The sequence below is a fragment of the Neomonachus schauinslandi genome, chromosome 1 (assembly GCF_002201575.2).
Source record: "Neomonachus schauinslandi chromosome 1, ASM220157v2, whole genome shotgun sequence".
NCBI classification, from domain to species: domain Eukaryota; kingdom Metazoa; phylum Chordata; class Mammalia; order Carnivora; family Phocidae; genus Neomonachus; species Neomonachus schauinslandi.
Genome location: NC_058403.1, coordinates 79,772,146 through 79,786,060, shown reverse-complemented (window position 1 = coordinate 79,786,060; position 13,915 = coordinate 79,772,146). Strand labels below are relative to the sequence as shown.

General features: G+C 39.6%; 1 protein-coding gene across 1 annotated transcript in view; it reads right to left on the bottom strand.

Moving 5' to 3' along the window:
• EHHADH (enoyl-CoA hydratase and 3-hydroxyacyl CoA dehydrogenase) overlaps positions 1-13,915 on the bottom strand; it is a 47,085-nt gene that overhangs the window by 25,609 nt on the left and 7,561 nt on the right. Inside the window, exons 3-4 of the mRNA XM_021692457.2 lie at positions 8,904-9,076; positions 5,387-5,498 (exon numbers count right to left, since the gene is read on the bottom strand). Coding sequence (XP_021548132.1) covers positions 5,387-5,498; positions 8,904-9,076 — 285 coding nt within the window. The remainder of the gene's footprint in view (positions 1-5,386; positions 5,499-8,903; positions 9,077-13,915) is intronic.

The window sequence follows — 13,915 nt, the reverse complement described above, 5'->3', positions numbered from 1 at the left end:
TATGCACATAGACTCATACTCTTTTCTAATTTGGATCACATATACACAGTTTTGTATTGTGGTTTCTGTGTCAGAAAAAAATACGGATTTCGGGCGCCTGAGTGGCTCAGTTGGTTAAGCGACTGCCTTCGGCTCAGGTCATGATCCCAGAGTCCCTGGATCGAGTCCCGCATCGGGCTCCCTGCTCGGCAGGGAGTCTGCTTCTCCCTCTGACCCTCCTCCCTCTCATGCTCTCTGTCTCTCATTCTCTCTCTCTCAAATAAATAAATAAAAAATCTTTAAAAAAAAAAAAAGAAAAGAAAAAAATACGGATTTCAATTAGCAGTTCTCAAACTTTTTAATCTTAGGACCACTTTGTACTCCTAAAGATAATGGAGGACTCCAAAAAGCTTTTGTTTATGTGGATTATTTCTATCAATATTTATCATATTAGAAATTAAAACTGAGAGCTTTAAAAATATTTCTTTATTAAATCACTTTAAAATAACAAGGATAAATGTTAATGTTAACATTAATGTTAACATGAATACATTTTAATGCAAAATAACTGTATTTTCAAAATTTCAAAAGCTTAGTGAGAAGAGTGCCATTGTTTTACACTTTTGTAAATTTCTTTCATGTCTGGCTTAATGGAAGACAGCTGGGTTCTCATACCTGCTTCTGAATTCCGTCTGTTCTGACATCACATGGAATACAACCACCTCTGGAAAGTTCTTAGAGAATGAGAGTGGAAAAGGCAAGTCACGTCCTATTGTTATGAAAGTAGCTCTGACTTCACGAACCGCCCCCAATGGTCTTAGGCATACCCAGGAGTCCCTGGACCACACTTTAAAACTTCTGATATAGATTACCATTTTAAAGATTGTATAGAATCTTAGAATAGGCTTATGATTTTATTTTTTTTATTTTTTTTTTTTTTTTTAAAGATTTTATTTATTTATTTGACAGAGACAGAGACAGCGAGAGCAGGAACACAAGCAGGGGGAGTGGGAGAGGAAGAAGCAGGCCTCCCGCCGAGCAGGGAGCCCGATGTGGGACTCGATCCCAGGACCCTGGGATCATGACCTGAGCCGAAGGCAGTCGCTTAACCAACTGAGCCACCCAGGCGCCCAAGGCTTATGATTTTAAAGACTGTATAGGATCCTACATTCATACAGTCTTTAAAATGATAATAACGTAGGGATAATAATGTATGACAAATGTATGGAACATTCATACGCTAGGATCGGGTATTATCTGATTTGATACACACTATTGCTGCCCCAGAGCCCTGGGTACTAGGATCATATATGAATGTTCCATATATTTAGCATTTATTTGTGGCTGGAGTGATTTTAGTTATTTTGAAAGTAATCTTTTGTTTTGTTTTTATCTTTTGGAAGCTTGCAGGATTCCATTTCCTGGAAGTTTAAAATCTTTACTAAAAATACATCAGGCAATTGATATCCCATCAGTTTTTCCCAAGAAAAACGGTGAGTTTGCTGAAACGTAATCTCTGGTTCCATTTCATATCTGAAGAGTTTCTTCTATTTTTTCCTTTGGTTACTGCTTCTCACCTTTTGCTTCATGTTTTGGGAGCTCTTGTTATTCAAAGCAGAGACCTCGATTACATACCTTCTCTATCTTTTTGTTAAATTCTGCTGAATTTCAGAAATGTGTCTCTATCCTCCACGTTGCTGATTGAGTTGTCTGTTCGATCGTGTCTTCTTTTTATTGCTTCAAAAAGAAGTTATTTGGCCTAATGTTTTGATTTTAGACAGGGTGTTCTTATTTAACAAATACAATATTTTCTTTTCTAATTTAGATTATTTTCTAAAATTTTCATTTTCTTTCATCTTGTTTCACATTAATGCTTCACTCTTCTAATGCCACAGAATATTTTCATAGGTTTTGGGTTCAGTGTTAAATGTTTTTTTGTTTGTCTGTTGGTTTTGGTCACCCAATTATATTTGCTGATATATATTATTACTGCTTGGGAGCCCCGGCTACTAAAATTTACCCTCCACATCTTGTTCATATATAGAGAAAACTTACCTGGACTTAACCCACCTGAAAAGGCAGGTAGGATAAGGATGCCACTCACAACTTCTCCCTGACTATTCTAGGTGGTAAGAAGTATCTCCTCAAAGCCTAGAGCCTGAGGGTATCCCTGTCCTGGGAGTGACCATAAGGAAATTCATGGGCTGGAGCAAAGCTCGATGAGAACAGAGCAGAGACTTTCTATGCTATTCAGTGAACAAGAAGGACAAACCCTAAAAAAAGAAAGCAGAAGCAAGAGCAGGGCACTATAGTCCTTGTCATTTGATTGGACAGAGAACATCAGGGAATGAATCGCAATGTGCTCAAGCAACTCTTTTGTGGTTACTGCGGAAGATTCAGCTGTTTTCGGGTAGCATTTTAAGGGAAGTGTGGAAAAGCAATGGTGGTTGTTGTAATTGCTCCACTTTCCAGAATTAGCTCTCTAATGGTTTCCAGAAGATCAGAAAAGGTTAGCTATTTACTTATTAATTTAATCTAACTCTGTTTACTTATTAACTTCCTATGGGCACAGTGCTTACCAAGCTGATGTTTTTTTCAACATTAATATCAGCAGGGGCTCTTCAACTTTCAATAACAATTTTTTTTAGCATACTCTGTTAGAAAAAAAAAATTTTCCAAACCAAACAGCAACAGTCTTAATAGCGTCATTGTTATTAGGTACTGTACTAGTCTCCTCTACAAATTCCCACAAACGTAGCACCTTAAAACAACACACATTTCTTATCTTAGTTTAGGATACCAGAAGTCTAAAATAGGTCAGCAAAACTGTCTGGGGGCTCTAAGGGAGAATCTGTTTCATGGTCTTTTCCTGCCTTTAGAGGCTGCCTGCAGTGCTTGGCTCGTGGCCATTTCCTCCATCTTCAGAGCCAGCTGGGTAGCATCTTCTCTCCTCTCTGACCTCCTGCCTCCCTCTTCTAAGGACTCTTGTGATGAATTGGGCCCACCTGAAAAATCTTAATTTGATCACATCTACAAAGTCCCCTTTGATTATTGGTAATATATTCAGGAGTTCTGGGGATTAGGACATGGACATCTTTGGGGGGGGGGGGGCATTATTCGGCCTGCTACAGTTACCATTCATTAAATGTCTTCTATGTGGCAGGTACTCTACCAGAAGCAAGTCATGTAATTGCATTATTCTTTAAAGCAACCGTGTGGTATTTTTACTGATTAGAAAATGGAGGCTGAGAGGAGATCAGAAAGAGCTCTGTCCTAAATCCCAGGCCTGTTTGTCCAACTGTCTCCTTGACATCGCCACTTGGATGTCTAATAGGCCTCTCAAACTTAACACGTCCCAAAGTAAGCTCTTGTGATTCCTCCCTACAACATGCTCCACCAGCAGCAATCCCCGGCTCGATAATGGCACCACCCTCCCAGCTGCTCAGGCCACCGGAATCACTCCTTCTCCTCTTTCTCGCACATCTCACTTTTGATGGGTCACAAAATCCTGCTGGCTCTCCCCTCATAACACATGCAGAATTCGACCACGTCTCACCATGTACATGGCTACCACACAAGTCCCAGCTCTCCTCATCTCGCCCTTGGAATATTAGAGCAGGCTTCTGCCCTTACCTCCAGTTAATATATTTTCAACAGCCAGAGTGATCTTTTAAAAAAACATAAACGAGAGCACTTGACTCCCTGCTCAAAACACCAATGTCTTTCTGCCTCATTTAGAAGAAGAGCCAAAGTTCGTTCTTTCATCTTCAAAACCCTACATGATGCAACTTCATCCCCTACGTGTCTTCCCCTTACTCACTTCACTCCAGCTCTACCGACCTTCTTGCTTTTCTTTGACACTTCCAAGTATACTGCTGCCTCTGGGCTTTGCATTGGCTATTTTCTCCACGTGGAATATCTTCCTCCAGATATTGGCACAATAAGCCTCCTCACCTCTTTCAGGTCTTCTCCCAGATGTCATCTTGTAGGAAAGCCTTTTTAACCCCTCCATCCCTAACATTTTATATGAAAATATTACCCTTCTGTCCCTCACATTTTATATTCCTACTTTCTGTTTTATCTTTCTCTTTAGCACTTATGTCCATCTAACCTACTATATATGTGACTTACATAATAGGGACGCATATATGTGAGCATGCAGTTGGGGTAGCTAGCCTCCAAAGTGACTACCAGGGAGTTTCACCTCTCAGGGTTCAAGCCCCCTCCCATGTCAGGAAAGACCTCTATAATCAATATCATATATACATTATGTATACATGTATATTATATATGTATGCACGTACATTTTACATATATGTGTGTGTATATATGTACATGTATATGTATATACATATGTATATATGTGTATATGTGTGTGTATATATGTGTATATATATACGTATATATGTGTATATATATATATCTGTGTATATACATGTATCGTATATACATAATCAATCAGAAAAGATGGTGCAAGGCTCCAAAGCTAGGTCATAAAAGACATCGCAGCTTTCGCCTTGCTCTGTCTTGGATCACTCACTCCAGAGGAAGCCAGGCTCCATGTTGTGAAGACACTCAGGCAGCTCTAGGGGGAGGTCCATGTGGAGAAGAAATGAAGCCTCCTGCCAAGAGTCAGCACCCACTAGCCATCCATGTGAGGGAGCCAACTTTGAAGTAGATCCTTCAGCCCCACTCAAGTTTTCAGATGACTACAGCTCCCAGTCAATGTCTTGACTACAACTTCATGAGAAACTCTGAGCTAGAACCCAACTAAGCTGGTCCCAAATTCCTGACCCATAGAAATAAAGAAAGAAGAAATATTGTCAATCAAAACGTGACTCTTTCTTCCTACCTTACCTCTACTGGAAATCTCTTTATAAGTCTTATGGTATTTGGTAAATCTAGGGTGTCTAAATGTTTTCTAGTGTTGCATTGTTCACATTCCCTAGTGAGAAGGAACAACCTTTATTTGTAGCTAAAATCTTAATACTTGTGAAATGAAAAATTCAGTCATTTCCACACTAAAACCTGAAACCTTTCTGTGACAATTCTGGTTTTAATTCTTGTTTATATTACAATTTCTAAATTGGGTCTGAACATCATGCACCCTATGTGAATACCAGTGTCTGTGCATGGACACTAGAACTATAATAAAGCCTTACATATAATTGGCGCTTTGTATACACTTTCATTTAGAAGGCACTTACATGTGGTCTTCATGGTAACATCTGAGAAGCTCTCAGGGCAGGTACTCTTTCCATTTTACAGATGAGAAAATTGATCGTCAAAGAAGTTAAAGTATCCTCTTAAGATTAGTAGGGAATGGATGGTCAATATAGAATTTCTCTACATCCTAGTTCAATTCCTCACATTGCTCTAGACGCTTGTTGGCAGGGTTTGTACTGACCTGAGGTAATTAAGTCAAGTGCAGCAGGAACTCCAATGAGTCTGGGGAGAAGCTGGGTTCCTCTTGCACCAGGAAGGATTCCTAATGTGACTTCTGGGAAGCCAATTTGAGCCTATCAAAGTTTGAAGGCATGGAGATCATAAAAGTGAGATGACTTGTAGAGTCAAGGCAAGCATTCCCCTGATTTCCCACACTCTAAAAAACGCTGTTCCATAATATTCGGCAAGAGTTTCTACAGGGCAAATTAGTGTACACTCTACTTTAGTTAACAGCATAAACAGAGCTGTGCTGTCCCTAAGTCTTCATGTTGAAACACATCCCTAGCTTCTTACACACTTTTTTTTCTGACTCCATTATGACCTGTTTGGGCCAACAAAAATGATATTCTCCAGAAACAGCTGTATGGAGCCCTAAAAGAGCCAGGCAGCCAAGAAATTAAAAAGACAACCCACAGAATAGGAGAGAATATTTGCTAATCATATATGTAGAATACATAAAGAACTTTGTCAACTCAATAATAAAAAGACAATCCAATTAAAAAGGGGCAAAGCATCTGCATAGACATTTCTCCCTAGAAGAGATACAAAATGGCCAACAAGCACATGAAGAGATGTTCAATATCATTAGCCATCAGGAAAATTCAAATCAAAACCACAACAAGATACTACTTCACATCCAATAGGATGACTATAATAAAAAGATAGACAATAACAAGTGTTGGAGAGGAGGTGGAGAATACAAAACCCTCATACATTGTTAGTGGAAATATGAAATGGTACAGTCACTTTGAAAAACAATTTGGCAGTTCCTCAAGTTTAAACATAGAGTCACCATATGACCCAGCAATTCTACTCCTGGATTTATACCCAAGAGAAATGAAAACACGCCCCCTCACCCCCCACACACAAAAGGTACACACATTTTCATAGCATCATTATTCACAAAGGCCAAGAAAATGGAAACAACTCAAATGTCGATTAATTGACGAATGGAAAAAGAAAATGTCGTGTATCTATACAAGGGAATATTATTAGGCCATAGAAAGGAATGAAGTACTGATACAGGCTACAACATGGGTGAACCTTGCAAACATTATGCTAAGAGATAGAAGCCATAAAAGACAACGTATTCTATGATTCCATTTATATGAAATGTCTAGAATGGGCAAACCCATAGAGACAGAAAGATTAGTGGTTGCCTAGGACTGCGGGAGAGGGTAGATGGTGGGTTACTCCTAAAGGGTATGAATTTTCTCTTTGGGATAATAAAATGTTCTAAAATCAACTGTGGTAATGGGTACACAACTCTGTGAATATGCTAATATACCATTCAATTGTACACTTCAAATGAGTGCATTATATGGTATGTGAATTTTATCTCAATAAAGCTACTGCAGAAAAATAATCAGGCAACAACCTCAGTCCAGACAAGAGGGTGAGCTTGAGTCCTTTATCACATGCCTCTCCTGGCTATTTAAAGGTGGCTAAAGCTCGGGGCATCTGGGTGGCTCAGTTGGTTAAGTGTCCGGCTCTTGATTTTGGTTCAGGTCATGGTCTCAGGGTTGTGAGATCGAGCCCTACATTGGGCTCATGCTGGGTATGGAGCCTATTTGAGATTCCTTCCCTTTCCCTCGGGCTGCACTCCCCACCCCCCACCATCCCCCCTTCTCCCGCTCACGCACACATGCTCTCTCCCTCTTTCCATAAAAAAAAAAAAAAAGTAGCTAAAGCTCTGTTAGTCTTCTTCCAGGTACAGGATGGGAGGAGGAGAGTGCTTTAATGCAGACTGTCATTTACCCATATTGTGATGCCAACAGCTCCAAAATAAATATTTGAGCCTCTCTCACACAAGGCTTTCCTAACAGTCAGTCATGATTTTTTCCACCACTGTTCATCCCCATCCCCTGACTTATTACTGCTCATAACTTAGATCTGCCCTCAGTGTGCAGAAGGCATGGTAAGAGGGACACAGAAAAAGGAGCACTTAGGATATATGTCTTTATTCATAAGCCTTTATAAAAATTAAAATGCCCTAAGGAAATAGTTAAATAAATTATGGTATATCTATAAGAAAATTATACAGTCATTTAAAATGATATTTTTAAAGACTATTTACAATAAGATTAACAGCAAATTTCTCATCAGAAACCATGGAGGCCAAAAGGCAGTGGGATGACATATTCAAAGCACTGAAAGTAAAAACCTGTCAAACAAGAGCTCTATACCTGGCAAAACTAGCTTTTGAAAATGAAGGCAAATTAGGGGTGCCTGAGTGACTCAGTCGGTTAGGTGTCCGGTTAAGTGTCCGACTCTCGGTTTCAGCTCAGGTCATGATCTCATGGGTCATGAGATCGAGCCCAAGCAGGCCTCTGAGCTCAGTGGGGAGTCTGCTTCAAGATTCTCTCCCTCTGCCTCTCCCCTCACTCGTGCACACATGTGTGCATATGTGCTCTCTTTCTCTCTACAATAAATATATTTTTTAAAAAGATAGTAAAGGAAAAAAAAGCTGTAAGAAAAAAACTGTTACGTAGGAAAAAGACCAGAAGAAAACAAAATAGAATGCTAATAGTGGTTATTTCTGAACTGTGAGTTTATGGGTGATTTTAGTTTACATCTTTGTAGTTTCCTGTATTTTCTAGTCTATTACAATGATCAATATTATCTTTATCATTAGAAAAATATGTTACTTACAAAAATGTTACCATTGTTAAGGCTAGTATCACAGACCTCATCTACAGACCTAATAGCCCAAATTAAATGTATTTACAGAAACAAATGGATTTACAGTTTTATGCTATTTTCGAATAGGAAATTGTCTTCTTAGGTACTGATAATCATGAGGGACCACAAAACCGAAACATTTGAGACACGGAATAAAATTTTAGGGGCACCTGGGTGGCTCAGTTGGTTGGGTGACTGCCTTTGGCTCAGGTCATGATCCCAGGCAGGGTCCTGGGACGGAGCCCCACATTGGGCTCCCTGCTCAGTGTGGAGCCTGTTTCTCCCTCTCCCTGCTGCTCCCCCTGCCTCTGCTCTCCTGCTCTCTCTCTGTCAAATAAATAAAAATAAAATCTTAAAAAATTTTTTTTTTAAAAAGTACACATACTCAGGATGATAGTCACAATATTTTATACCTCATACTGCATGAACATGGCTCGGAGGAACCTGACCTGAGCCATACTACTGGAGCAGAGTCCTGGGGGCCCAGTACTGATCCAGGAGTTCCCCTTTAGGTGGTGGATCATGGGGAGACCCAAGGGACAGGGTTAGGGGAAGCAAAGGAACAGTCATGGGGCTCAGGCTAATAGCTATTTACCCATTGGAATGGACATATTTCACCAACTACTACCATTGTGCTGGTACATAGCAGCTGCAAAACCAGTGGCTAAAAATAGATGAGTTGTCAACCAGTGAGCTAGCCCTTTAAAATGAACACCTCTGAGGCTTACAGTGCATTTAGGTTTTGCCTTAAAGAAAAGTCTCCCACACCAAGCCCCATACGGAGCTTTAGCTGTTACCTCTGCGTGGGCAATCCTATAGTGACAGCCCAGGGCCAGCTCCAGTCCCCCTCCTAAAGCCAGGCCTTGAATAGCTGCCACCACGGGCTTCTCATTTCTCTGTATTTCATCTACTACATGTCCCAGTACGAAGTCAGACATTCTAGGTGTCCCGAAGCTGTGGATATCAGCACCTAAGGACACAGACAAGGAGAAAGAGAGCTGAGAAAGACGTGGGCTCTGTTACATAACAATACGGCGACAGCTAACTGTCAAGGAATCTCAGACCTCTTAGGGCCCATGAAACATTTCATCCTTTAGTTGGACGCACAGTGAAGAAAAAACAGCCTGGAAAATAGAGAACAACCTGAGAGACAATCCCCAAATCTTTATCAGGAATCCTGTAATCTTCTAAAATATGTCTTTCCATATGATAGGTAGCCACCTTCAAAAAAAATTAAGGGGTGCCTGGGTGGCATAGTTGGTTAAGTGTCTGACTCTTGGTTTCAGCTCAGATCATGATCCTAGGGTCCTAGGATCGAGCCCCACATTGGGCTCCTTGCTCAGCATGGAGTCTGCTTGAGATTCTCTCTCTCCCTCTCCCTCTGCCCCTCACACTTGTGCTCTCTCTCTAAAATAAATAAATAAAATTTAAAAAATTTTTTTTGTTTAATTAAAAAGCTCAGGGGCACCTGGGTTCAGTCAGTTGAGCGCCAACTCTTGGTTTTGGCTCAGGTCATGATCTCAGGGTCGTGAGATCCAGCCCCAGGTAGGGCTCCACACTCAGCAGAGTCGGCTTGAGATTCTTTCCCTCTCCCTCTTCCTCCTCCTATGCCCATCCCCCTGCTTACACGTGCACTCTCTCTCTCTCAAATAAATCAATATATAAAATCTTTTTTTTTTTTTTTTTAAAGATTTTATTTATTTATTTCAGAGAGAGAGAATGAGAGAGAGCACATGAGAGGGGGGAGGGGCAGAGGGAGAAGCAGACTCCCTGCCGAGCAGGGAACCCGATGCGGGACTCGATCCCGGGACTCCAGGATCATGACCCGAGCCGAAGGCAGTCGCTTAACCAACTGAGCCACCCAGGCGCCCTCAATATATAAAATCTTAAAAAAAAACAAACAAACATTAAAAAGCCCAGAGAAGGGAAATAGAGAATCTGAAGTTGAGCCAGCCCTTCCTATTTTTTTTGCATGGTATTCCTCACCAACCTTATTCACAGCAATTTAGACCCAGATCTTCATTAAGAGCATGAAGGCATTACAACATAAAACTTCAGCATGAAACACATACATATTTATGAGTTATATGTTCATCAACCAGCTTGGAATTATGTTTTCATAATACATTTTTTTTGTGATCAAGAAAAGTAACAAAATTTATTGGTTTCCCTAATCATAAAAATAACACATGTGGGGCACCTGGGTGGCTCAGTTGGTTACCTGTCTGCCGTCGGCTCAGGTCATGGGGATGGAGCCCCACATCGAGCTCCCTGCTCAGGGGGAAGCCTGCTTCTCCCTCTCCCTCTGCTGCTCCCTCTGCCTGTGCTCACTCTCTCTAATAAATAAATAAAATCTTTTTTTTTTTTTAAGATTTTATTTATTTGCGAGAGAGAGAATGAGAGACAGAGAGCATGAGAGGGAGGAGGGTCAGAGGGAGAAGCAGACTCCCTGCTGAGCAGGGAGCCTGATGTGGGACTCGATCCTGGGACTCCAGAATCATGACCTGAGCCGAAGGCAGTCGCTTAACCAACTGAGCCACCCAGGCGCCCTAAATAAATAAAATCTTAAAAAAAAAATACATGCATTACAGAAAATTTGAAAAATATCCAGAATAATAAAGAACATAAAGACCACCTCAAAAATCACCACACAGAGATAACAATGTAATATTTTGGTGAATTCTTAGTTGTTTCCCAGTGCATATATATAAATGGCTTTGTGACCTTCAGTAAGTTATTTGTTTAGCCTTTTAATCTCAACACCTATCCTAAATGACTTATGAGAGAATTAAACAAAAGTTTATTATAATATATATTTAACAATATTGAGAGCATTCTATAACATCATTTTTCGTATTTTCCTTTTTTCACATAACATTATAAATAATGAGCATTTTCCCTATAGCATTATCTATTCTTTAAAAACATTAAGCAAGGGTGTCTAGGTGGCTCAGTCGGTTAAGCCTCTGCCTTCGGCTCAGGTCATGACCCCAGGGTCCTGGGATCGAGTCCGAATCAGGCTCCTTGCTCAGCAGGGAACCTGCTTCTCCCTCTACCTCTGCCGCTCCCCCTGACTGTGTGCCCTCTCTCTCTGTCAAACAAATAAATAAAATCTTAAAAAAAAAAAAAAAAAAAGCAGCTCTTTCTGCCCATGGGTCCTGTCCCTGTGCTTTAATAAAACCACCCTTTTGCACCCAAATATATAAATAAATGAAAAAATAAAAACATTAAGCTTGGTATAAGTTAAAAAGTTAAAGCAATTATTTCATATTCAGCCTATTCATCTTTTTGTTTCTACCAGCTTCTTAACTAGCATTATGTTTTTTTTCTTACCAATCCATTGTATTCACATTCTAATCTAGTGCTATTATTATTGTTATTATTTAGATTCCTTTTTGGCTTAAGAAAAACAAGATCTATTTCAGCCTGCATCTCAGGCCTATCAATCCTGTGACTTTAGGGGCGCCTGGGTGGCTCAGTTGGTTAAGCGACTGCCTTCGGCTCAGGTCATGATCCTGGAGTCCCGGGATCGAGTCCCACATCGGGCTACCTGCTCAGCAGGGAATCTGCTTCTCCCTTTCCCGCTCCTCCCTCTTGTGCTCTCTCTCTCTCTCACTCTCTCTCAAATAAATAAATAAAATCTTAAAAAAAAAAAAAAAAAGGAAAGCTTTCAATTTACCATTTTATTTGATATTTGCTGTAGGTTTTCCAAAATGGATAAAGACATTTTCTTTCTATACCTAGTTTACAGGAATTTTTATTTTTAATACATGTCAGATTTTATCAAGTGTTTTTTTCTGCATTTCTTGAAAAAAAAAATCACATGTTTTTTCTCTTTCAATCTTTCATATAGAATGAAAAACATTAATCTTCTAATGTTCAACCAATCTGGTATTTATGGGAAAAAGGTGATGTCTTCCACTTTTTATATGTTGTTAGATTCAATTTTATAATATATTGTTCAAGATATTTTATATCTAGGTTTATGAATGAAACTGGCCTTTCATTTTGCTTTTTTTTTTTCATTGCAAATTTCATTCATAAATTTTGCTTTTTCATACTGGCCTTGACAGGTGTTGGTACCAAAGTTATGCTAGCCTCACCCAACGAATTGGGAAGTGTACTGGATTGACCCTATGACACTTACTTTATTGGAAATAGGGTCTTTGCAGATATAATTGAGTAATAATGAGGTCATACTGGATAAGGGTGATCTGTATAAGCTCAGGGAAATCTGGACACAGGGGAGAGGCCCATGGGAAGAGAGAGGCAGAGATAGGAGTGAGAGAGCAAGAAGCCAGGGAACACCAAGGGTTGCCAGCAACCACAGAAGCTAGAGAAGGCAAGGAAAGATTCTTCCCTAGAGTCTCCAGAGTAAGAATGGCCTGGCAGATATCTTGATTTTGAGCTTCTGCCCTCCAGAACTACGAGAGAACAGATTTCTGTTGTTTTAAGTCACCTAGTTTAAGTCATTTGTTATCACAGCCCTAGGAAACTAATATGGGAAGTGTTCCCTCTTTTTTTACTACCTAAAACATTTGTGTAAAATTAAAATAATATTTTCCTTGACTTTTTAGTTAGAGATTCCCAAGAGTCACCTGGGGCTGGAATTTACTTTGTGAAATTTTTGATTACTGACTCAATTTTTTTAATGGTTTTCTGTTTCCTCTTGAGTCATATTGGTAAGCCATAATATTTTCATAATATTTTTGTTATGTTTTTTAATGGCTACAACATCTGCAGTGCAATCCCATTCACAATTCCTTATATACATCGTGCCTTCTCTTTTTTTCTTGATCAATCTCTCCAGAGGTTTGTCAATTTTACCAGTCTTTCAAAGAACTAAGTTTTTTTTAAATTTTATTTTATTATGTTAGGTTAGTCACCATTCATTACATCATTAGTTTTTGATGTAGTGTTCCATGATTCATTGTTTGTGTATAACACCCAGTGCTCCATTCACATGCCCTCTTTAATACCCATCACCAGGCTAACCCATCCCCCCATCCCTTCCCCTCTAGAACCCTCAGTTTGTTTCTCAGAGTCCATAGTCTCTCATGGTTCGTCTCCCCCTCCAATTTCCCCCCTTCGTTTTTCCCTTCCTACTATCTTTCAAAGAACTAACTTTTGACATAATCTTGAATCACATTTGTTTCTATCTCATTAATTTATCCTCCTCCTTATTCCCTTCCTCCTACTTCACTGGGTCTATTTCACGCTTGTTTTGTTAGTTCCTTGATACAGATGCTTAGCTTTTTTATGTTTCAGTCTGTTTTCTTTTTTTTTTTTTTTTTAAGATTTTTTTTTATTTATTTATTTGAGAGAGAGAGAATGAGAGACAGAGAGCATGAGAGGGAGGAGGGTCAGAGGGAGAAGCAAGACTCCCTGCCGAGCAGGGAGCCTGATGCGGGACTCGATCCAGGGACTCTGGGATCATGACCTGAGCCGAAGGCAGTCGCTTAACCAACTGAGCCACCCAGGCGCCCCAGTCTGTTTTCTGATAAATACCTTTATGGTTATAAATCTCCTGCTAAGTTTTGCTTTAGCTGTATCCCTCAAGTTATATATGTTGCATTTTCACTATCATTTAGTTCAAAATATTTTCTAAATTCTATTATGATTTCTGCTTTGGCTCAGAGATTGTTAAGAAATGAATTTAATTTCTAAACATATGGGTATTTCTAGTTATATTTTTGTTATTGATTTCTAGTTTAATTGCATTGTTGTCAGAGAATGCATTCTAAGTGAAATTTATTGAGACAAGTTTTGTGGTCCAGTATCTGGTCAAATTTGTAAATGTTGCAGATTT